This window comes from Varanus komodoensis, unplaced genomic scaffold (assembly GCF_004798865.1).
Source record: "Varanus komodoensis strain SLA01 unplaced genomic scaffold, ASM479886v1 scaffold6_2, whole genome shotgun sequence".
Lineage (NCBI taxonomy): Eukaryota > Metazoa > Chordata > Lepidosauria > Squamata > Varanidae > Varanus > Varanus komodoensis.
The window spans coordinates 4,442,353-4,468,720 of NW_025336346.1; the positions used below are offsets into that span (position 1 = coordinate 4,442,353).

At 37.8% G+C, this 26,368-nt stretch overlaps 1 protein-coding gene across 1 annotated transcript in view; it reads left to right on the forward strand.

The window, feature by feature from the left end:
• DOCK3 (dedicator of cytokinesis 3) overlaps positions 1 to 26,368 on the forward strand; it is a 283,802-nt gene that overhangs the window by 100,747 nt on the left and 156,687 nt on the right. Inside the window, exons 11-14 of the mRNA XM_044451471.1 lie at positions 3,193 to 3,253; positions 6,959 to 7,106; positions 15,098 to 15,186; positions 18,754 to 18,879. Coding sequence (XP_044307406.1) covers positions 3,193 to 3,253; positions 6,959 to 7,106; positions 15,098 to 15,186; positions 18,754 to 18,879 — 424 coding nt within the window. The remainder of the gene's footprint in view (positions 1 to 3,192; positions 3,254 to 6,958; positions 7,107 to 15,097; positions 15,187 to 18,753; positions 18,880 to 26,368) is intronic.

Sequence of the window (26,368 nt, forward strand, 5' to 3'; positions counted from 1 at the left end):
GCATTTCAACTGTGATTGGCTTGCAGCTCTTAGGGCCACTAACAGCTTTTTCTACCAGGGGAATATCAACTTCTTCTGCACTAGAGTGTTCCTACCTGACCTATGTAGAGCCACCACTTGGTTGACCCCACATTTATAAAGTACTACCTACTCAGTGACTATGCAAAGGCAGACAGCTTCTTCAGCATTACTTCAGTAACTCCACCAACCCTCCTCAGGTGGCATTTTGATATTGCAGTGGTACTGTGTCCAGTTTGTAGTCGGTCTTGATGACTAGCCAGAGGTCAGTTTTGTCTTCCCTGTTTCCAAGACCACAAAGTCAGTCTCAAGAGAACCAAGGGAATGGGCAGGAAGCCTCTGTGATATATTGGCAGTGATAGATGGGGCACAGGTTCCCACCTAAACATTCTTACAGAAATTTCCTCCCCAAAAAGCCTCCATGCAGGTGCAGAGCCTATATGTGTGAATGTGCAGATGACCACTTCAAGAATGACAGAGTAAACAACCTGCCTATCCTAGCTGAATCTCTGCTTGTGTTTTCTATGTATGCATTTAGGACTCAGTTTCATACTTTTAAAAATATGCATCATATCCCTCATGTATATTCCAATTATATTTTGTAATCAGTTCTCCATTTCATCAAAATTATGAAGTATAAAGTAAAATAATACAAATATTGCACTAATAAAAATAAATAATAAATAGTTATATCACATTCCTTTACAACAATACATATTTATATAATGTTGATTTTATTCTTTGTTACCCTGTTTATAGTTTCCAATGTGTCTGGTGTATATTAATTTCAGTATTGGATAAATGTTGACCATTTACTCTGAAATATTTCTGTTGAATCACTTCTCCCTTTTCATAGATGTTCATAACTAGTAATTTGTTCATTAGCAGTATGTTCCCCACCTTCCTATTCCACATTCCAATAACTAGGCATAGCAGGTCATCTCTGTTCCCTCACCAATCAGTATAAAAATTAATAAGTATATTCCTACCTTCATGGAGGAACAGTTCATATTTCCATGGTACAACAAGCCTCATGAGGCAGAGTAAAGGCCTTAACTTTGATTTTTAATTGGTTTATGAATTGAAACTGTAGCTTTGTAAACAAGGAAGGTGTGGTTTCAGATGCTGATTTTGTTGGTTTCCAATAAATCATGTTATGGGCGGTCTCAGATTCAAACATTTGCTGTGTTGGCATGCAGTGCTAAACTATGGCTAGATTAAATGAATTGTGCTTTGTTTGTGCATCTTAACTTGGCCAACCATGGTTTCGTATTACATCTGAATCCAGCATGATTGTCAGATAAAAATATGTTCTGTATTGAGAACCAGAATTATATGCTAATTTTGAATAAAATAATGCCATGATTTTTTTAGATTACTTTTAATGTGCACTGTAATAAAAAGGTGTGGCATAAAAATTAGAAATTAACTTTGCAAGTATATGTATAAATAGTTCTTCCTACGCTGTATTTCATTTGGCATTTATTTTGGCCATTGTTTTTAAAGAAGCATACAATTAGAATGGCCTTCATGTTTTTGTAGACAAAAATGGTTTGATAATGTCAGTACGGTGAAGGGAGTAATTAGCCTATATTTACTGCAGCCAGTACTGAAAAAGTTGCATACATACATTTTAATTTAAATCTCCAGTAAATGGAAGATGGTTCTATTTAGACCTTTCTACCCGGTTTTTTTCTCTTTGGTATTTCTGGTTTCTTCCTACATAAAGAACTTATTATTAGTGTTTTAAGCTCGGGTACCTTCTGAATTCATATTCTGATACTAGAATGAGTGTCTGATGCTATTTGCTAGTGAAAATTTGGAGAAATAATGGAAGTTTGTTTAAAAGAGTTGTAGATACTATAAAACACTTTTAAATTGACTTTTTCATCAGTTTTTATGGAGAAAAATCAAAATGAACTGGTTGCTGGAATAAGAATATCAAGATATTTGATAGTTCTATTGCTACTTCTATTAACTTGAGCAAGAACTGTGGCAAAGGAAGAGAAGAGCAAGGGATTTCCTACACTGCTTTAGTGGAAGTTGTAGAGATATACAGTGCCTGGAAAAGTTAAACTCATGGGGGGAAAAGTTCCTAATTTTTCTCCTAAAAGCTGGAAATTTGTGGGAAAACTAAAAAAATTCCCCCTAAATTACTGTTTTGTTTCTGTTGTTGTTGTTGTTGTTGTTGTTGTTGTTGTAGGGTTGCCTTTAATGATAGCGTGTGAGCTTCAACTGGTCCAAAATTTGGCAGCTTGGAAATGAAATGTAGCTATTTTATTTCTGTGCCTGTTTGCTTCAAAGGGTCAATTCAAAGTGCTGGTGTTAATCTATAAAGGCCTTATGCCTATTATCTGAATATCTGAAGAACCACCCTCTCCCTTTTGAGTCTATTTATATTTAAGATGGGCTTTGGAGTCTAGTCCATGTCTGATAACAATATCAGACAGCCATGGAAGTCAAACCCTTTTTTTCTGGTGATGCCAAAATTGTGGAATGCTCACACTGGAAAGACTGGTCAACCTCTTTCTGTTCCAGTATTCAGGAACAGTAACACATTTTTAGGCAACCTTTGATCAGAGGTCACAAAATCTGCTTGCCATGGTAAGTCTTCCATTAGCCTCTGGTGACCTGACAAGCTGCAGCTGTCTCCTTGGTTTCTGGTATTAATTTTGTAATGTGTATTGTTATATTTTAATTGTGATTTGGTGACTGTTGTTTCATGATATTTGGGCTATAAAGTTAGCTGCAATGAGTATTGTTTTCTATAGAAAAGAGGAATATAGATTCATTAAATAACTGCGTTATTTGTCAAACGTAATATTTTAAAAACATGAAAGGTATAGAACAACTAACTTATCATGAAAGATTGTATATTTAACCTATAAAAGTAAATACATGTTTATCAAATTTACTTAGAGTAATTCCATGAAAAGTTACTTCATGGAAGATACACGTGCATGAAAAATACATGAAACGTTTCTTTTCTCATTTCTGAAAAAATGTCCATCACAGAAAAAAAGATGTTTACATCCCCCCACTTTTTCTTTTTTTATGTGGACATATGGGGACAGTTATAAAAGATGTATACTCTTAGCTTTTTATTTGAAAATAGTATATAGTTTATAATTTAAATACTGTTAACAATTATTTTTATGTTTATAAATCTGTTAGGATCTCAGCAGCAAGGATATGAAGAAAGATTTGTACATAGTTGCCCATGTAATCCGGATAGGTACAGTATGCTTTACTGAATATATTTTAAGATAGTTATTTAGTATCAATGTAAGCTCTTTTCATATGTTATATGTGTTTAGTCTTGCCTCCATTATAGGTTCTTTTTGGCCTGATATCCACGTGTTTATTTATTATTTATTAAAACATTTCTATGCCACCCCATTCGCCGAAGTCTCGGGGCGGCTCACAACATAAGAAATAACAATATAAAATAAGTCGCCCTGGCCAGATAAAATAATCAAATAATATTAACAATTAAAATGACGCTTAAATAAAAAGGTCTTCGTCTGGCACCAAAAAACAAATAACGATGGCGCCAGGCGGACCTCTCTGGGCCTGTTGAGCATGATAGTTTGCATAGCAATATCTGCTACTATGCAACAAGTAGCTGCTAACATGTAAGGGCCTCAGATGATTGGTATACTGCAGTGATCTGGGTCTGTGATTATTCAGAGCCACTTTGTGCAAGCAGCTACTTGTGTGTTGAAATTGCTGTGCAAACATAAATTTTGAATATGCTGATATACAACAGTGGTGATACAGCTTTACAGACAGATCTAAAGATGCAGCTCCAGTCCTGCTTCAATACTGTAAGGAGTTGAGTAAATGAATAAAGAGTTTTTCATGAGTTTTACTCAGGTAAATGAGTAAAATGTGTCTAGAAATATGGTTTTGCATACCATGCTGTGCGCACTGTGATCTTGTGTATGTACACTGCAAAGCATTGTGTAAAAAGACACATCCTTTCTGTACCAACTGTAATTGCTAAGCACTTATTTGGGGTACAAAGTGCTACTGGAACATTTTAGGTAGAATCAAGCTTGGGTAGCAGATTTGAGGAATATTTACATTTATGATCAATTTATGAATTAAAAACTGATCTGCTGGAGTGGACACCAATACTTATGTCATATTTATATAATATGTAGGCCTATGATAAGCCACCTGGTAATCCATTGGTTATACCTGGTCTACCTAGACCTTTCTTAACTGCCAGTATTTCACCCTGTAGCCAGTTGGACAAAGGAGATATGATGATACTCTCACTTCCTTGGAAGGGAAGGTTGCCTGCATGCAAGATAGCTATATGCTGCTTTCAACTAAGTTAATACTTCTTTTCTTTCGGAAATCAGACATCACTCCATAAGCCTCTGCATTATTATATAGGGAGAAGTTAACATTCATCACTACATTTGGAAGTTACATACATAAGGTTCCAACTTTACTCCTAGTATCTCCAGTTAAAATATCTCAGGTAGCAGGAATGAAAAGGATTTGCAAGGGTTAATCTATTTCAGGGGTCCTCAAACTTTTTCATCAGGGGGCCAGTTGAAAGGTGCTGGCAGGGTGCATGGGCTGGAAAGATGGTGCTGGCGGGGCGCGCAGGCAGGGAGCGAGGGTGGCACGTGTGAGAGAGGTGCGGGCACACGCACTGAGTCAAGGGGAGGCAAGGCGTGGGCAGGGGCAGGCACACGCCGCGGGGCAGGCACATGAGGCAACAGCTTGCTCACTTGGAGATCATTTTCTCCAAGCAAACAAACCGCTGCCTCCCCATGTGCCGGGCAAGGTGGGCAGTGGCGGGTGCACACATGAGCGCAGGCGCATGCAGGGCAGGTCCAAATGGGCATGGTGGGCTGGATAAATTTGCATGGCGGGCTGGATCCGGCCCCCGGACCATAGTTTGGGGACCCATGATCTATTTCTTAGGAAAAATCTTTAAGTATATAAAGGCTATGCATCTCCCCACAGCAAATATGTAATGACCTTGGGCTTCAATTGTATTTATTCAAAATAATAAGCCACAGTAGGTTGGTTGATGGCCTAACAACCCACAGTGTACTTAACAGATTATTTGGTTTACCATGCGTTGTTCGCTCCCCTCTTCTTCCCTTGGTAATCTCATTGGCATCCCAAGGAACACTGCAAAAGGAGTGAGTTTTTTGACAGGAAACTCTACTTGTGCATAGACTGTATATACCTCATCTCCCCTTGGATTTGTTAATTTCTTAGAAGCAGTAAACAATTTTAAAGAGCATATACATTAGGAAATATTAAAGACTATTCCAGTACAAAAATTTACCTGTGTAATAACATCTTCCCAAAAAGAAGTGACTACTGGTCATTGCCAAAACAATATATCTAAAAGAGACATTGGCTGTATTGTACCACCAGCAAATAGCCAAATTAGACATTACAACGAAAGAGATAGACACAAAACAAAATATTTTGGTGAATAGGTCACAATCTAAAATGTGTAGACACAGCAAGTAGAACCCACAATGGCAATTTACTGATTAAGCATTTTGTGATGGTACACATAGAGGCCTCTCAAATTCCTATATGTGTCCAAGAGTGCAAAAAGGTTGGGACCCCTTTCTACAGGCAGTCTCACCTTTTCAATTTCTATGTTACCAACTGTACTTTCCTTCCTGTGGCTACTGCAACTTGCAAGAACATAGAGTAGGCAAGGCTACATATAATTTGTAAGTATTGTACACCTTGTTCACCTCCAGAAGACGAACATAAAAAAGCAGCAGGCAATTTTTGCTGGGCAGCTCACTGGCCACACCAGAAACTGATTATGAAATTGGTCTTCCCAGTTCAAATGACACATATTCCAGTGTGCATTAAACAATAGTAGCAAAAGCCATGCATTGTCTGGCTGGCTCACTGCCTGAAAATAAGCTGCTCTGTGGGAAGTGGTCTGGGTTCAGACAATACACCATATATCTAACCATGGTTAGTTAGCCAAATGTGGTGCTGTATCATGCAAACCCAGTAGTAGTCATAGAAATATACTCATCATAATCATTTTTGTATTTTCCAGAGACTGTTAATGAAAATAAATGTATGGGGACAGAGACTTTAGTTGAAAGAAATATTATTTTAATGTGTGAAATAATTACATTTGTTTCTGTTTTTTAAAATTAGTATAGTATATTTTTGAGGATCAAAAGGATAATTCTTGTAAAATAGTCACTGGAAAATATTTTGCAATTCTTTAACAAAGTGTTCAGGTATTTAAAAGAAGCATCATCTTTTATTTATAAAGTTATAGTATTGTATGTTAAAGGATTAAAACTATAAATAGCCCTTAACTTGGAAAACATAAGCTCTCTGACACCATGATGCTAAAAATTGCTGTTTGTGTAATATAATTGTGACAGAGATGCAAAATGATGTTTTGTCAGAGTTGCTGATGCAGCTTTCGATTTAAATTATTATTTTTTATATTTCTATACCACGCAATAGCCAAATCAGTCTAGATGATTTAGACCCCAGAGAGGTCCGCCTGGTGCCATCGTTATTAGTTTTTCGGCACCAGGCCAAGACCTTTTTATTTAAAAGTAATTTAATTGTTGATTTATTGATTGTATTTATTGGGGTTTTTTGTACGTGCCAAGATGTTTCCAGATTTTTAAGGCTAATTATATAATTATTTATTTATGTTGTAAGCCGCCCCGAGGCTTTTTCGAATCGGGCAGCATAGAAATTGTTTAAATAAATAAATAAATAAAATGATTTACAATTTTAACTACTTATATACATGAGCAACAAGATATGATTTTACAATCCATTTTCAGTTTTATAACAATTATATACAATATGAAAGTGATACAATTTAATTACATATTTTGAAAAATAGATGTGGTAGAGTTGAAAATGGAAGCTGAATTGCCTTGGATGTAATTCTTTATTTTAGGACGTATGTTGCTAAATGACTCAAGAAAGGGTCCATCTCATCTGCATTACCGGCGTCCATATGGCTGTGCAGTATTGAGCATCATGGATGTAATTCCATCAATTTCTGAATTAAAAGAAGAAAAGGATTTTGTTCTCAAAGTTTACACGTAAGTTATTTATTACAAGAATGAAATTTTTGAGCTGTTTTGTGCTAGGTCAGACACCTGGTATATAGACTATGCCATGATCATGACCTAGGATGAGCTATTTAAAAACATCATTTAAATAGTTAAAATATTTTCTATCTCTGACAGATTATACCAACTGCTTTTATACTCAAGTAAGTAGATGAATCTTCTGCAGGAGTATGCATATGCATCCCTTATACTAACTGTCTTCTAATTTGTTTGCTTTGACTTGGTGGTGCCAATGCAGAGTTTGTTAAATAACCATTGTGACTTGACACTTTTCCCTTAGGAAAGCACACTGCTTAGTGGAAAATACAGCTGTCATTTTTTTCAACACAGCCCTGTTTTGTAATCATTTTCAATGCTATGCCTTCCTGCTGACTGAATGTGAGCCAAGCTATTTTTAAGCTTACTCACTATGTCAACTTCAGTTAGGATTTATTGGATTCCTTTAATGGAAGGGATGGCACTGTCAGTGATGGCCAAGTTTGGATTTTAACATTTGAATAAAATACTGTTCTCTAACATAGGACAGGTTCTGTGACAGAGAAGGCTGCAAAAGCTGAATGTCTCCACAGTACTCCAATTCAATGGTGTATCTGTGGGTGAACCAGTACCTTCATCTATAATCCTGTTGCTGTTCTGTTATGTTTGGGGCCTTAAAAAGAGTATGTTGTGCACAGTCCAGTGGTTGTACACAGGGTTATAAACATCTTAATGGTCTGAGAACATTTCCTGAAGAGCATATTGGAGGTTATGGATGAGAATATGCCATAAATAGGCCAAACAGCAGTAGGTCGATTAAAAATTAATGAGATAAAACTAAATAAGTTGACATTCATGCAGTTAGCGACTGTGTGGATGGCTTTTAAAACATTGCAGGTATAAAGGCTCTGATCCAGGCTGGGATGCTGGTGTAAGTGGTAGAGGAACTTTAAACAGGTTTCCTCCTGCTTTGGTCCTGAGCTGGGTCAATGTTCAGTGTAGGTAGCAGACGTGAAGGCAGCCATGTGTACCTGTGTGTACTGGAAATGTCATTCCTCCTGTATACTTTTTTAGGAGACATTCATGCTGTTGCTAACAGCATGAATGGCACCTCATGTAGCTTGGCTTTGGGAGAAAAGAGTAGAAATAGATACTGACTTATAAGGAAAAGACAAGAGAAAAGCATATTTATCCATAGTACAAGATAATGAAAGGTATATGATACGGTCAGTTTACTTCATATTCTCATCAATTCTTTGTCTTTTGTATTGAACTTTGACATATTAAATTATTTTGAATTCAGATTTTGTTTTAGATTGGGTTATTTTTAAAAAGAAAAAGTAGTTTTTTGTTCTTAAAATTTAGCCAAAAATCAGTTAAAAGAACCACTGAGTTTTTCCCATCTGCTTTTTTCCCTGTGATATGTTTTGACAACAGCTGGAACAGTCTACACTTCATTCTAGAAGTTTTTCACTGATTGGAGCTCTACTTTCAAGTTTTGGTTTTTAGGAAAAAGAAATACCTCATTAAAAGGCATTAATGTTTTCTAAAGATTGCAAGAAATGTTGTTTACACCAAGCTTTCAGCTTGAAACTGCAAGTTGGAACACAGATGAATAAATCTATGTGGGCAGGCATGATGCCCCAACCATTCCAGAGTTGGCTTAGCACTCCTACCTGAAATTATATCTTTTTCTGAGGAAATTACTGTTTTGTAGCTTCCTACAGTACATTGAGGTGCAAAGTAATTATTTTGTGGCTTTCAGAAAGAGGTTACAGGAAGCTACTCTGTCGAGACATAATTTTCTACTTGTCCTGGAAAGAAGTTTGTGATGAGTTTGATAACACTGGTCTACAAGGAGAAAGCCTTGGAAATGAAAGTAGCTAAATTTTACCAGAATTGGGTCACTAATAAAGGGAAATTATGTCCTGAGAATTAATTGGCTCCAGTTTCCAAAATACAGCTTCAGGTCAAAACTGCATCAAAATTACGAGGGGGATGTGAAATTACGCTTCCTAAATTTTCTGCAAAATGTGATATTTTTATTTTTATTTTATTTATTGAAACATTTTTATGCCGCCCCATTCGCCGAAGCCTCGGGGCGGCTTACAACAATATAGCAATGAGAATGGTGCCACACCAATCATTATAAATTTATCTTTTTATTGATACCAATAACATAACTTTCCATTCATTTATTGGTTTTTCATGTAACATTTTCATGCTTTCTGCATGAAAAACTGACAAGCACATTGTCTTTATCATCATCTGAGTCTAGAGGGTAGGATTATGGTGGATATGGAATTGGCAAGTCCTCAGCATGGGGTACAGGATGCAGTGCAGATGGAATGTTTGGATATTTCATGGTCCACTTCTTTCTTGATATCCCTTTTGCAACTTTGGGAGCCATGCAGAAATAGCAGTTGCCACTATAATTGGTGGGTTCCCTCCACACCACTGGGACTGCGAAAGGCATGGACTTTTTCTTCTTGTTTAGCCAATGATACAGATAAGTTGCAAATGTAATGCAACAATAATGAGGGGGTCAGCTCTTGCCCTGAGTCCCTATTTTGCATCCAAAATATAGGTGGTATGCCCTTTTTACCACTGCCATCATACTGCACGTTTGAGATACAAATGTAGCAGAAGTTATCAGTGTTGTTTACACAGTTTCGAGGCGTCTTGGCTTCTGAGGGAAAATATCTCACAACTGTTATTTGGAAATGTTTGGCAATGACACTTTCACAAGCCATCATATGTAACTGTATGATGTATAGATCTGACCAAGAAAAAAGTACCTTGCAATAAAAGAACAATAAAATACAGTTAGGTAATAATCTTTAGTCTCAAAATGAAGATAAATTTATACACTTCCACGCTGTGCCATTTTCATTGGTCTAACATACTTTGTCAAGTAGTTACAAGGCATCATGATCATCAGACACCTCCCTCCTTGTAGGCAAATATACTCGCCTGTGTATAAATCTTTATTGTGAAATATCTTGAAAACTTTAGCCAACCAGCACCTTAATCACCTGTTTTCTAATTCATCTAATCAAAATATGTAAGAATGCGCACATTTTATCTCGGAGGTTGATAATTTCCCCAAATTTGTAGACCAGTGTAATGCGTACATTCCCTTATCTGTTAAAAGCATGCTTCACCTGAGTCCTCCTCTACAACAGATCAAATTCTGTGTCAATTCCTGCCTCTTTCTGTGTTGATTCCTGCCTCTTTTTCCTAGAAGACCTGTGATAAATATTGCACATATTTTCTGTAGTGGAAGGATTTTGTTTCAGTATAATGTGTCTTTGAGTAATAAAAAATGTTTCATCTCTAAAAGGGCATACCAAATGCAATGTGTTCATTATACACCTTAGAAGACTGGAACTGCTTTAAGGATTCGTTAATTCATTGTTCGAACTGGTTATACTTATGATAACATTTGCTATATATTTCTGTTTCATAAAACATACATGACAGCATCTATTTACAGTCTTATGGGTTAAAAAGTCAAACATGGAACTCTGTTGTTAACATATATTCTGCAAGCAAAGTAGGAAATAACCTTTGATGGCATGAGTTCATATAAAATAGAGACAGAAACCTGATGCCTTTTAGATATTTTGTTCTATAATTGCCATGAGCTCTTTCCAGTATAGCCAATGGTCAGGAATTACAGAAGTTGTAGTCCAAATCAACTGATAAGTACCATGTTTGCTATTCTTACTTTAGATGGACTTATACCTTCATAAATTATTTCATACTATGCTGCAAACATATTTAACAACAAAGTTTCATGTTTGTTTACCTCTGTGACTACTGTAATATTATCATAATCACTGTATTTCCTAATAAGAATGAATCCAATACAAAAATATTTTTACTATTACTGCTGAAAATCTTAAATAATTCTGGGTTGGCTACAATTTCCAACATTCAAAACATTTCTCTGCAGTTTCTGGCAAGTAACCAAAATATGAAGCACCTTTACTGCACATGCTGAAATGTTGGATGTTTAAGAAAGTCTCAGCATTATTTAGTATTGTGTCAACATTCATTCTGTATTTTCACAATATGTATACATTTGTAATATTAAACCATTTTTAATTCAATGATCTTGTCCAATCTCTTCTAACTCTGCAAAATCACCTTTTATATTAAAAAAGATGTAAAGTTTAATTGTGGCCCAGCATTTTTACAATTCATGGGTCTTATGCTACCATGCAATCTACATTAAAATGCTTACACATTTCAAATATGCATGCATACCATCTATGGACTACATGCATGCACCACGTATTGCACAATATATATTTTTAATGATCTCAAATCTTCCAATAGAAATACTTTTCTTTCTTCTAAGAAACAGAATTGGATGCAGAATTTCCATGAATTCTCCTACTATTTCATATGCCTGATGGCAACTTTTAGAAAATACTGAATATGGCAATTCTTTTCTAAACTTTTTAACCATGCTAATCTCCTTCACACCTAACACTCACTATGTAGAAGTGTTTTGAACTTTTCTTTGATCACTGTCCACTGGCAGTTTATTATTGGTGGTTATAGTGTAATGCAGGCTTTCAGCAATTCTACAATTCCTTGTTCTCAAAACAATTCATAGTCTTCTCACCCAGTGGAGAGTAATGCAAGGTAGCTACTTGTCAGATAGTTGATTGTCTTTAAAAATACAGAAGGCAGTTGCCATAATCACCCTTTCTATTTCTTGCCCAAATGTCCTAAGAATGTAAGAAAAAGCAGTGAAAATGTAAGAATAAAGTGATGTACCAGCCTTAAACATCTTTAATGTATGAGTGACCTGAATCCTAAGATGCAGATAATATGTTAAAATGGCATTGCAAATGTTTTTTTATTGTCATTGATTTGATAAACAGGTCATCTTTTAAAAAGCAAGACAACACAGATATTTTATTTTATTTATACAAACATCTTTTTATACTGTTTTTGGATTATAAAAAGAACAAGGACTTCTAGACTGGTTTCTGTAACAAACACCCAAATACTACCAAACAACAATTAAATCCTACAATCAAAGCAGCAGAGTTAAAACCTTTCATCCCATAATAAACATCTCAAAAAAGTAAAATGAAATATGAATTCATGTGCAACCTGCCTAAGACAGCAGAACCAGATGGGTTCTGCAAACTTGTTCTAAAAAATAATATATGGGGCTACTTTAGGTTAAATCAGTTCACTGGTCCTCTTGGACTACCGTTATATCCCCTGATAATCTGTGTGTCTTCTAAGGTCATAGTCAGAAATCTTTCTTAGCTCTGCTATGTAATGCAAAGATGCTGTGGGTAAGTTGGTTGAAAGCATTAAGTATATAGCAGGAAAAGTCCTGTTGAAAATGAATCAACATGGCTTGCACAAGGGTAAGTTCTGTCTTACAAAACTTTTAGAGTTCTTTGAGAGTGTCAAGTAAGCACATGGACAGGGGCAATTTGGGAGACATTGCTTGCTTGGACTTCCAAAAAGCTTTTGATAAAATGAGGGAGGTAGTTCTCTTATAGATCAGTAACAAAGAACAAAAAGCAGTAAGTGGGAAAAATTATATTTCTTCCAGTGGAAGGACAGCGTGGTTTGACAGGTTCTGTGGAAGAACCAGTACTAATACAGGTCCTATATTAGAACCCACCTGTTCAAAAATGATCTGAAGTTAGGAGTAAGCAGTGAAATGGCCAAGTTTCTTTGATGACACCAAACTATTAAGGGTGGTTAAAATGAAAAGGGACTATGAGGAGTTACAAAAGGATCTCTCCAAGCTGGGACAATGGACATCAAAATAGCAAATGAAGTTCAATATAAGCAAGTAAATATTGGGACAAAAAAATCCCAACATTAAGTATAACCTGATGGGACGTGAGCTAGCAGTGAGTAATCAAGAAAGGAATCTTGGGGTTGTAGAGGACATGTCAGTGAAAATGTTGACTCAATGAACACCTTCTCTGAAAAAGGCAAATTCCATGTTGGGCATAATTAGGAAAAGAATTGAAAATAGAACTACCAAGTTTGTACTCCTCTTTGGTGTGACTACACTTGTGTACAGTCCTGTCCTCCTTATTTGAAACAGGACATTATTGAACTAAAAAAAAGTGCAGAGAATGATCAAGGGGCTGGAACAACTTCCCCATGAAGAAGGGCTACAACAACTGAGATATTTTATAAGAAAGGCAAGTAAGGGGGAGGGGGCATAATAGATGTGCATAAAACTATGCATGGTATGGAGACCATTTTTCTCCCTCTCCCATAAAACTAGAACCCAGGGTCATTCCATGAATCTGGCAGGAAATTTGGAACAGATAAGCTGAAGAACTTTTTCACCTAGCATATAGTTAAACTATGGAATTTACTGCGACAGGAAGTAGTGATGGTCACCAATTTGGGTGGCTTTCAAAGGAGATTGGACAAAATCATGGAAAGGAGCTTATCAATGCATATAGTAGCTATGCTGGCTATATGCTACCTCCAGAATCAGAGGTTGCATGCCTGCATACACCAGTTGCTCAGGAACGTAGGCAGGCAGAGGTCTTGTATGCATCCTGCTTGAGGGATCCTGTGCCCAGCTGGTTTGTTACTATTTGAACAGAGTGCTGAGCTGGATGGGTCAGGTCTGATCCAGCATGACTTTTCTTATACTATACCTCCAGGGAATGTGCCATTGAGCTATGAACCCTTTGCCATCAATGTGAGTGACAGGAATCATGAAAAGCAGCCACAATGAATGTTTAATTATAATGGGTTACATTAAAAACTAACTTTTGTTGTGAGCCGTCCAGAGACTCAGTGTGATTGGATGGCCTAGAAATACCCCAAATAAATAAACTAAAAGTAAGCTACAGGTATAATGCACAACTTTTTGACATAAAATGATTTCTAATAAGCATGCCATCTACCCTCCCCATCTTGGGTCTACTGGCTTGAATTATTGTTTTGTCTCATTTTGTGCTTGTTGTCATCCCTTCCCTGCCACAAGTACTATAGCATGTGAGAGGTTGGGTTTTCCCTCATTCACACTAAGGTCTGGAAAAGAGATGAGGAATTACACTGAAATTTGGTGAAGAGAAGAAGCAGTGGGAGATTACTCTTCTGTTTCTTACTGTAACTGATGGGATTCCTAGTGCTAGACATCCTTACCAGAAGTCATGGGGCAACTACTTCTGGTGAGTGGATTTGTGGATGAATTCTAGTTTCTAGTCATCTTTGCATATCCAGTGCTCCAGAAGTTAATGAAGTTTTAATTTTATTAGTCCAGATTTTGCTGGATTCTAACTTCCATAAGTTCCAGTCAGCATTGCCAATGCTCAGGAATGCTGGAATTTTAGCATAAAACATATGTAGGACACTAGGTTGGGGAAGGCTATTTTGGCTGAGTAAAATATATCAATTTAAAGATTACTAGATTGCTCAAGCCATTGATCCAGTGCAGGGCTCTGAGCAAATTTCCAACAGTTTGCAACCTCAGTTTTTGGTATTTTCAACCATGTACTCCCATGCCTATGTGTTGAAAACTGACATTACACTTTTAAGTTCTCACACAGGAGTGCTAAAAAATAGCATTTTTATAACCACAGAGTACCACCGTATCTTTAAGAAATGATTCACACTTGATGTGACACTGCTAATGCACCAGCGATAGTTATGTAAGAATGTCAAGTAAAGCGCAATTCCAAACATGCAGTAGATATCTGTCATATACTTGCCCATATCTTTTAATACCAATACTATTTCAGTAGATTTCAACAGTATAGTTAGGAAGTTCTTAATGAAACCAAGGCTTATCATAATGTATGTGCTATCTTAGATTTTACTTTCCTTAAGCATATTTGCATGGGTTTCCTCTTCAGTGTGTTGCTGTTTAATAAAATTGTAGTTAATTTCTTTTTTTCAATGTGTAGATTATGAATGCATGCAATTAAATCTTATAAGACAACAGGTAACCATGACTGTACTTTTTTCAGGTGCAACAATGAAAATGAATGGTATCAGATCCATGAAAACATCATTCGCAAGTCCAGCACCAAATATACAGCACCTAGCTCAAACTATGGTAATAATTTTATTGTTATGAAAAACATATAATTATGATAACACATTTTAAAGATTGCATATTTGTGTGTAATGGTAGATAACCCATGGTTTTCATTACTTGTCATATATTTTTATTTTTGGACTTTTCAGAATATTTCATGTTAGTGCTCATGAATCCTTATTTAAGCCCTCAAATCTGCTATCTGCTAGATTTGAGGGCTTAAATAATCTGCTATCTGAGAAAGCATGGTTATATCCCAAGCAGTGTCTGTTGAAATGTAAGGTTCCTCCCGCATTACCTCCAAACGGAAATGGAAGGCACCTCTGCAAACAGTATCCTGCAACTCCTTTGCTAAAATATTCAGGGTTACCAAGAAATTGGAAGGATTTTTAGCATTTTATAAGGCAGCAAAAAGCAAAACACTTTGTGAGCAAGTCCAAATGCCCTGTACATTCTTTTGAAATAGCATCAGAATTTTACTTGTTCTGCCTGCTCAATGCAGCTTTTAAGTGCCAAAGCAGAATAACAGATCATAGCTTTAAGAACACAGAATTGCTCCATAAGGAGCAGGTCCTGAGACAAGCATTTGTAATAGCAAGGAAATACTCCAGATCTCCCTTCCATTAATCCAAGAAATGCTGCAGCAGAAGATCCACCAGCTCATACAGGTCTTGCATAGTTTCTTATAACAGTATTATTGCCACTGTCCAGACTGGAAGTGCTGTGAGTGCTAGGAAGGGGGGCTTTATTTGGAGATTCCCAGTCCAACACCTAAACTAGGGGGTGCAAGAGAACAAGGGATGACCACAGAAGATGCCTGGCTAGCCTAACAGAGTAATTACATGGAGCTAAACCTGAACAGTGTCCTGAAACCGTAATTGATGCGAAATGCAGCAGCTAGGTTGCTAACTGGTACATGCTATTGGGACCATATTCCTCCCATTCTGAAAGAATTGCACTGGTTGTCAGGAGGTTTCCAGGCTCAATTCAAGGAGTTAGTTCCAACCTTAGAGCCTAAAAATTGCTTATGACTTGGTTATCCAATGGAATGTTGCCTTGGCAGGTACTAAGCTCTGCAGGAGAGGTTGTTTGAAGGGCAAAATTACCCAGGGAGGTTCATTTCTTGGACACATGTGAAAGGGCTTTCTCCTGTGCTGTCTCGGAAATATGGAATGTGCTTCCTCTGAAAACTTGCTATTTACCTTGTTTGGAGCCATTCATCTGCCCTCTGAAAACGCTGAGCGATCTATTTCACTTTAACTCATACCAATAATGAAATGTAATGGAAGGAAATTGGACAATTTAAAGGAACTCTATTATATCAGTGACACTGGCTAAAACTGAAATGAATGCATTCTTTCCTGGGAGTAAGTTCCATTGAATTCAATAAGACTTACTCCTGAGTGATCATGCATAGGGTTGTCCCAGCAACTTCAAAAGCTTGAGAATAGGCAGGGCCTCAAAGTTGCACTGGAATCTTTTTGCCCAATACCTCTTGCTTCCCTTCTTTTTCCTTCTAAATTGTTGAAGAAGGGTGGATGATAAACAATACCAACAGTGCTACCTTCCACCAGGACCAGCAGATACATGCTATTTAATGTAAAATAATTTATTCATTCAGGTTGCTACATTCCCAGTCCCCTTCCAGAAATGCACTGAATCTTGTGATGGCTCACACCCCTTTCCCTTTATTAAAACATATTCAATAAATGGTTACCAAATATCTTCAAAATTATTTTTACTTATCAAACCTTTTTCCACTTAATATTGGAAGTTAACTTATCATTAATAACTATATTCTAAATGTCTTTATACCAATCATTGCTTTGATAATCACTTTTTACTTTACAGTTCCTTGCTATTATTAATCTTACTGCTGTTAGTAAATTTGTCATCAGTTCTTTAATATTTTGTCCCACTTGTTTTCTAAATAGTGACAGTAGTGTTAGTCCAGGGTCTACTTCTATGTTTAGATTCAATATTTTACTAATTTCTTCAAAAGCCATTTCAAAAAACTTATTTATGTATTTACACTCCCACTGCATATGGAAATATGTATCTAATTCCTGGTACATGCGTTGGAATATTTATTATTCATATAATTCAATTTAACCAGAGTTAAGGATCATTTCCAAACTTATTTATAAAAAGTTTTCTTTAATTCTTATGTACATATATTTGGCTTTTATTAACCACTGCATTTTCTTTGAGGTGCTTGCAGACTGATTTTTTTTTTATAATTTGCTTCAAAAATTTTCCAGGGTTTTATGTCAGACTATGGCAGAAAGCTATAAGTTGTGTATTCATGGTCCTCCAAACATGCAAAATTACTAGCATCCTATGTAGGGCAGGAGGAGTGCTGAAGTGAAAGTCCTCTTATGCTTTGGAGGGAAGCTGAGACACCACCAATTTATACTACATCTTGCCATTCCAGTCCCCTCCCCTTTCCACCCCCAGAGCATCCACTAAGCCCTTTCTTCAAGCTCACTTTTGCAGCCTTAGATAAGCAACCAGCATAGTTCTTACCATGCCAGCTGCAGGAGAGGGAGGCAGCTAAGTACAGATCACCAGCTCTGTGTCTAGGTGATTTTTTTTTAACCTCAGAGATAGAAATCCAGACAATCTTATGGCTCTCTTGATGTGTTCTGTAGGTCATAAGATCATTCTGCCCAAGACTTAAAAATAAAAGGAAAGAAAAATCTGATGGTTTGCAAGAACTGAGTCATTCATTGCTTCTAATCTGCTGATGGCCGAAAGTAATAATAGGAGAATCAGTCAAATTATTGGTATAGTCTAACCATACTGTGTTAACTTTTCAGTCATTTGATGAGTTTATCCTGAAATGTGGCTGCCATGTGGGTTCCTGAAAGTTTAATTTTAAAAATAAATAAATAATGTGTTAGTGGTATCTTTTTTATAGAGAACCATTTCATCTCTATATGAATGCAAAACTTAAAATGCTGAAACAGATAGATGAAACTGATCTTTAACATTTCAGTTTAAGTGTAATAGAAATAAAATACATTGCTGAAAAATAACTTATTCTAACATTATTATTTAGAAGAAGAAATAGAAGGACACACTTAAATGTATATGTACCCACTGTTACCTTAACTTTGGGTTGAATAACAGTCATGGCTGCTTAGGTGACTTCTTTCTCTTAAGCACAGTAAGGAGCAAAAAAAAAGTACCATTGTAAGCTCTTCTCTTTCTCCCTCTCTCTTTCCCCTTCTCTGCTTTTTCCTCAGCATTGTGCAAATGAACATACCTTTGCAATCCCTGAGGAAAAGGGCTAATGGGGGTGGGCAGAATGCTGGATTTGCTGAAATTTCAAAATTACTTTGAGGGAACTTCTAATCATTTCTAGTGCAAATTATTTAGATTGTTTGACTTGGTTGAAGTTTGGATTATTTACAGGTTTTATCTGAGCAGAAAGAGGTAGTCACAAGCTTCTTGAAAGAAATCCTATTAATGACAGTTTTACATTGCCTAATAATTATGTACTGCCATAAACCTATTTCCCCTTAGCTGGAATGTGTGACTTGTGAAGCTCTAAGGTTTGAGAAATCTTTTTTCCCCCCATAGGGCTTATAATTTCTCTTCAGCTTCTTCGTGGGGAAATGGAGCAGATTCGAAGGGAATATCCTATGATTTTTAACAGAGGGGTGGCTGCTACTAGAAAAATAGGTTTCCCAGATGTCATTATGCCTGGTAAGTGGAAACAGTTATTTAACGCATATAATTATAACTGAAGATAAGAAACTATTTTTTGCTAAAATATCCTTATACAGTGGTACCTTGGCTCATGGACTTAATCCGTTCCAGGACTCTGGTCATGACCCAAATTGGTTGTGAGCCAAGTCAATTTTCCCCATAAGGGTCAATGTAAATAAGCTTAATCCGTTCTGTAACTATTTTTTTACTCACAAAAATTTGAAGCAAAGTGACAAAGAACAACAAAGATCATGGCCCTCTCCCCCACCCCCCCCCCCGAGCACGAGCGGGCCATCTCCCCCCCCCCAGCATGACCGCAAGTGTGCCCATCTTCCCTGCATGAGTGCAATCACTGCTATAAACAGGCGCAATTGCAGGCGTGCTTGGGGAGGGGTGGACACGATTGCATGCACATTTAGGGGGAGACGGGCGGGATCATGATTGTCACCTGATGCGGAGTTTCCAACCTACAGCAAAATTTTTCAGAAATTTCTGTTCGCGACCCGATTTGGTCGTGAACTGAGGCGTTTGTGAGCTGAGGTACCACTGTAATAAGTTGGAATAATTTCAGTGTGACTTGTGAGGGAATGTTTATTTTTAGCAACATGCAGATACAGGAATGATATTTCCATGGAGGAGTGGTTGGAGCCCAACAGTGGTCTTATGGTAAGGATAGTATTATGCCGCTCAAGTAGCCTTGGGCCAGTAATTTGCTTCCAGTGCAGTACTTTTTCCCTTCTTCGTGTTGCTTGTAATTTCTGTGCAGAAGCACTAGAAATAAGTCTGAAATATAGAATTATTGTATTTAAATGAGTGAAAGCCTCTTCTGGCTGGTGTAAGACCACTTTTCCTTCATCTTAAGCTAACTTGGACAATAGTGTGAGAGAGCTTATATTGGCTATTATATAATGAGAACCATCGTAGTGTGGTAGCTACAGTGCTGAACTAAGGACCCAGAAGTCTAGGTTCTAGTCCCCACTCAGCTATGAACCTCACCGGGTGACTTTGAACCACTCACTCACTTTCAGCCCAAACTACTTTGCAGGGTTACTGTTGTGGGGATAAAATAGAGCTATGTGAGCTGCCTTAGGTTCCTTCCAAAAACAGAAAGGTGGGATATAAATGTAATGTAATATTAATAACAGATGAAATAGTTCTGTGAGTCTGAAGGACTTTGGACTTGGTTTTCTTGAACAGCAGCACTCCTGTGCTGCATAGAAAAAATGCTTTTGAAATGAAGGGTGTTTCAAAAGCTTTTTGAACAACTGGCCCTCAGGTTGCAAAGAAAAACTAAGAACATCCTTCTGAGCAATTGCAAGCAGTTTGTTTATTTTTAAAAATCATTTTACCCTTGTCTTTCCTGAATATTTCAAGGCAGCTTACACATTAAAGTTCCATTAGAACATGAAAAGTAAAAATAACAATAAATGAATAAAATATTATAATTTCTTAATAGACCCAACTGACTCTTTGCCACTCTGTCCACAAAGCATATTGAATACAAGGTTTTTCTTCCTATAAGCACAACTAAAAAACCTATTTTATGGCTTGACAGATCTGTGGATATAGTCTTGCACATAGCTGAGTCATTTAAATCCCACTGAAGTGAAAGGGCATTAAACTATGCAGAGATTGACAACTATTAGCCTCACATAGAGAGCTCTGCAGGGAAATGTCTTTTAAAATGTATAGTCATCATTCTCATGCACTTAAAACTCTGAAGAACAGACTACTTGTGAAGATTAATAGTGAGTTATATGGTGGGTGAGGTGGGTTACATGAAGAATCTACTTTGTTTTAGAATTCTAATAGTTCTTATTCTAATTCTAATAGTTCTTATTGTTTTAAAATTCTAACATCTGTTATTTTAAACAAACAGAATGTAGCATGGTGGACACATGGGTTCTTTTAACATTTGTTCCTTGAAGCCCAATGTTGCATGACAAGCAAATGGGGGGGGGGTGCATTTCAAGGGGAACAATCCCACTGTAGTTTCCTCAAAGTATCACTTTGTTTTCTGGTTTTTATCCTGTGTATAAGCACATATTGCTGATCAATCTATGTGCAAGCAAGTTCTCTTTTGAAAGAACATCTCTTCTCTTTATCACATTTGAAATATTCAGTCTTTTATTTTGAGCGTCTTACGAAAAGTATGTGTTTTCATCTTTCAACTGTCAGTGATACTTGGTTTTTATTTTTCTTGTCTAAATTTTCCTGGCTCTTTGTTTACTTTCCCTTCATTCTCTCCCCTTTCTTATGGCACAGAGATGAAGATAGTTGGGTGTAAGTTTTTGCTTTACTGTGTTATGTCCATTTATTGCTTGCTGTTTTCTCATTTCTATACCATATTTTTCATTGGATGTTTGCAGTTGGTAAAGATGATAAACCAACATTTTTTAGGGTATGTGTCACAAAACGCTTGCCTGAGAAGTTAGATCATCCCTTTTTGTATAACATTCTGCACAGTTTGGTTAAAATTAATCCTCTGAGCTGTTCTTAGATAGAGGTACTCAGAAGGGTTATCAAGAGTTTTGAGAGTAAGGTTTTGAGAGTAGGCTTGTGATCCCTTGTCTCACTCATGTTTGTTTTTTTTAACCTTATCCTTCTCCTCATTTAGTAATGTACAGAGTATTTATATAGAAAATATTTGAGCTTGCAATATTAAAACCCATCTAGAGCATTTGAACCAGAAATATAGTTTCTAATGGTAAAACATAGTTACAGAAATCTATGAAATGGTCAATTCAGGAAATAAATTGGTAACACATAATGTTTAACTGTTCTCCTTTAGCTCTGCCTTTGTAGTACTGTGTTGAGCTCATTCTAAATCTTTAAAAGTTACTAGGCTAGGATCAAGATACTTCCATATTCATGTTAGATAATATGGGAAACAACAAATCCCCAGGTTGGATGTTCTCTGGTTTCTTCTTAATTTTCAAATGAGATACTGGAGGAGTCTGGCTTTGGAGCTTTTACCCAATTAGTCCCAAGGTAAAAGTTCATATATCCACCTGGTTCTGCTAATGAGAAACCTGCCTGACTATGATAAATCAACAATAATTTCTTTTTTGAGCTAGAATCCACTTAATTTGTTGGAGACAGAGGGTACAGAAGATTATCCAGGTTCATTTTCTAACACTTAAAAAATGGATAAACCTTCAAAACAGCTGAAGGTGATTGCCATGTATGTTTAAAAAACCTATCAAAGTCCCTACTCAACTGTTATCTGAGACAAAATGAAGGTTGCCGGCTGATGGAAATCCACATTTCATGGGACATTTCACTGTAAAGAGTGCAGTTAGGGAAAATGGCTGCTGTCCGTGTTAAAAAAGGAATTTTCTCTCACAGTGGGTGGGTTCGCACATTATGGCAAACAACGCTGCATGGTTGGCATGGTTCAAGTTTTTGTTTTTGCCATGATCTATCAACAATTAATCAACTGGTTTCTACATTAGTGTGGCTTCCATCCTTCTTACTCAGCCTTCCTCCACTGCACATATCCCATCAGCCACTGTTCCTAAAACTCAGTTCCAAGGTGCACCACTTCCTGTGGCATCATCTGCTTCTTCCATGAGGGTTCATACAGTTCCCTAGGCATGTGCTCTGTCACCCCCTCACTTCTCTTTTTTCCTCACGTCCCTTGGCCAAAGCTGTTCATTATTGAAAGCATCTGCCATGGCTGGTGCCTGCAATTCAGCTGATTCTCATGCCAGCACAATTGGCAGGGAAAGAACACCTGGTGAAGGAGACACCTCAAGCCAGTGATGTCACTTGCTTTTCCTCACTTGCAATTCACTATCAAGTAGAGTAGGGATGAAAGGGAACAAGAGAAAAGGGGGAGGATAAAAGGAGAACAGGAGAGAGAGTGGGAGATGGACACACAGGAGAAGCTACAACAATGGCAGATGACAGAGGAAACCCAGGCTGGGTGGAAAGACAGGCAAACAGGAGGCTCAAGGGAGGACATGATTTGGGAGAGACCAGGATCAGATACAACTCTTGGCTCAGACACAGAATCAAATTACTGACTGGTTAAGTCAACCTCCTTGGAAGAAGGGGAAAAATTGCTTGCTCCCTTTGTTGGCGCTCTGTAAGAGAAAAAGGAAGTCTTACAGTTTGAGCAGAGCAGCATGTTAGATACAAACCAGCATGGGGGACTGTTGGAAAAGCAGGCAACAGCCCTGGGCTTATCACAACCCTGGGCTTATTACCCCCTGTTCAGGCAGGAATACCTGAAGGCAGTGGTTATTTCCTGGGGAGGAGAAGACCCCTTCTGTGATATATACAGCCCTGCATGTTATTGTTTATGGAGCAATAATTCCTCTTTTCAAATGGGCATGGGAGGCCGGTTAAATGGGCATGATGGGCCGGATCCAGCCCGCAGGCCTTAGTTTGAGGACACATGCAGTAGAGCATACTTCACTGTGCTACCATACGTCCAACTAGTGGATAGCAACTGCTACTTCTGAAACTAGGCCTGACATTTCCCATTCCCTAACAACACAGAAATCTATCTGTGCATCAACGTGCCTTAGCTTGTTTGCTGGGTGTGTGCACTCACCAGTTCTAATCACCAGTTCGCTCCATTTCCAGTTCTGATTGTTTTCTCTAGGGAATGTAATCCAAACACCTTCCTGGCAGGTGCACCCCTGCAGTGCTGGGTGTTCTTCCTCTAACCCCATGCAAGACATTTCCCAGTTATAGCCCTCCTTGTATCACTGCAGGAGCTAGGTAGGGCTACTGGTGCTGGAGGAATATGTCTTAGGAACTGGTACGAGAAACATGGCAGGTTGGTTGCTGGAAGGTGAAAGGTGGATCTGAAGAGGAGATAGTTTCTTCTGTGGTACCAAGATAGAAGCTTCTCTAGGCTGTGCCATCTATCTATCTATCTATTATCTATCTATCTGTCATAACACACAACAGCCAAAGCTCTCTGGACAGTTTACAGCAACACATAAAAATGAAATATAAAATATGAACCACATTAAAAGGTTATCATACAAAAATTTAAAACAAAGTTTTAAACACACATTATTAAAATAACTTAAAGTAAATCTCAAGATCTGTTTAAGCAGGTGACAAAGTCCCAGTAAATTAATTAAATGCCCTGTGGTGGAGGACAGTCTGAAGCTGATGCCAAAAAGATATTAAAGTTGGTGCTAGGTGGGCCTCAGTTTGGAGCTCGTTCTTTAACTGGAGGGTCACCACTGAAAAAGTCCTTCTCCTTGTCACCAACCAAGCCTCCCTCTGAGGTAGCAATTTGAGGCAGATCTCAGATCTTGATTGTAATGTCCAGACAGAATGGAGGTCAGAAGAGGCATTCCATCAGGTATTGTGATCCCAGCCCATATAAGGCTTTATTATTTAAAACCTGCACGCTGAATTGAACTCAGAAGCCCAGAGCAACTGATGCAAGTGCCATCAGTTACTAAGGGTTTCTTAGTAACTAAGTTACAGGAATTATTTATTTACATAATATTTGTACGCTGCCTATAATTGCTGAGGCCTTCCTAAGAGTTACTAAGTTACACACATGCAGTGCAAATGGACCAGGGTCACTAAATTACACATATAACAAAACTTTATGCAGCAGTTAGTTCCATTAATGGATGGGGCAAAAGGGCTACCTTTCTTAAGTGGCTGGGTAACTTAGCATACAGCCATAGTTTTGGAGCAGTACAGCTTGCACATCATCGAAAGACTGTTATAATTCTCTTAAATAAATAGACTGTACTTTAGACATGAGAAAATCTTATCCAACAAGTACCCTTTGTAATGCTTCAGAAATAAAAATATGCTTTAGTTGAGTTGTTCTTCTTGACATAGATTGCTTTTCACTTGGATTTTTTGTCCACGTTAAAATACAGATTAAAGGGCCTTTCAGTGGGGAACACAGAGATTGTGCCCATTAGAGTGTGCAGGAAGAATGAGCTAGCACCTATCGTGTGGGTGTTTGGAAAGACATGGTATGGAGGAGGAAGATCTGCCTTTCATGCTGAACAAAAATGAATTGCAGGAAAAAGGGAGAACTTGTTACAGCAGCTGATTAACAAGATAGTGCTGGTTGAGACTTTCTGAGCAAAGTTGATGGAATAGCAGTGCAAGGTGGGTAAATAGCACAGAGTAGTGGGGAAAAGTTTTCCCTATTTCTTAAACAAGAAAGAAATGAGAGATAGTAGAAAGGCAGGGCTTATTCACTGCCTGGCTGTGAGCCAGAAAGGAGTATGTGCAGTGGTGGGGGATTGAAATCAGCAGCAGTGGATTCCAGAGGGAGTGTGGGAAAGGAGTGAATAACAACCTTAAAAAGCTTCTTATCCCAGGTGTGATAATAGGAGGGAGGGGTGTGAGTGGGTCAGTCAAGAAAAAGGGCATTGGAACAGGGCATACAGAGGAACTGTGGCTTAGCTTTGACATAAAGGCAGCAGGGGCAAAGTTGGCAAACAGCTTCTTGCAGTGAGGTGCAGAAAACAGTTCCTAACCAGCTATAGGCATAATCAGGAAGACAGGAAGCAAAGCATACACACAAAGATTCTGTCTATGACAAGATAAAAAGGAGGGGAAAGACATTGGTGTGTATGTGATGGTCTGGGACAAAGTCAAACCACTATAAATCTTTGACATGGGATGGGGATGGGAAATAGGAAGGGTGGGGGTAAGATGCTTCATTGTGGAAATGGACAAAGCAGGCAGAATGCAGGTAAAGGTCAGGGTAGTGAGAATGGTGAGGGAAATCAAAGTGAGAACCAGTGGTTCCTATGGAGAAATACAGAAATTGGAAGACAAGCTTGGGAAGGGGGCATGGAACAACACCTTAGAATGACAGGAGGGAGAAAAGGCAAAACACACACTGAGAACTTAGCAAATCTCTCAGAAGAGGCAGGCAATGTAGCAAGGGAACAGTGCAAGTTGGGATGGGATTTAGCATAGAGTCGCCCCTGGGATATATGTCAACAGTATGCGCTTTCTGACATACAAAGCAACACTCTTCCAGTATGTTATTCTCTGTCCTTTCCTATAGCTTTTATAGCCAGATATGACTGTATCCCACTAGTTCTCTGCATTCCCCTAGGTCTCCATAACGCCCACTATATCTAGGTTCTTCAGGCATCCCGGCTCTCCTGTTTTGGCTAGGAAGCTTCTTATATTTACATAGGAATATCTGTCCCTCCTCAGATGTCTCTAGCATGTGCAACTTCTCTTTTGGCATGTGGGCATCTTTGATTGATTGGTTATCATGTTTCACGATATTTCCGTTGACTATTTGCTTCCCTCTTATATTTGGGCGATCAGAAACTTCTTTGTCTTTATCAGCTAGGGACATCACTCAAACCAGATGCTTCCTAGCTCATGTCAGCTTTTCTCCAGGATTCAGTTTGAAAGCTTCTCTGACACCTTTTAATGTTTTGCATCAGCGGTTTTGGTTGCAGTTGAGCCAATCCATCTTGTACAGGTGCAGCTTGTCTCAAGATGTTCCCCTGTACCTAAT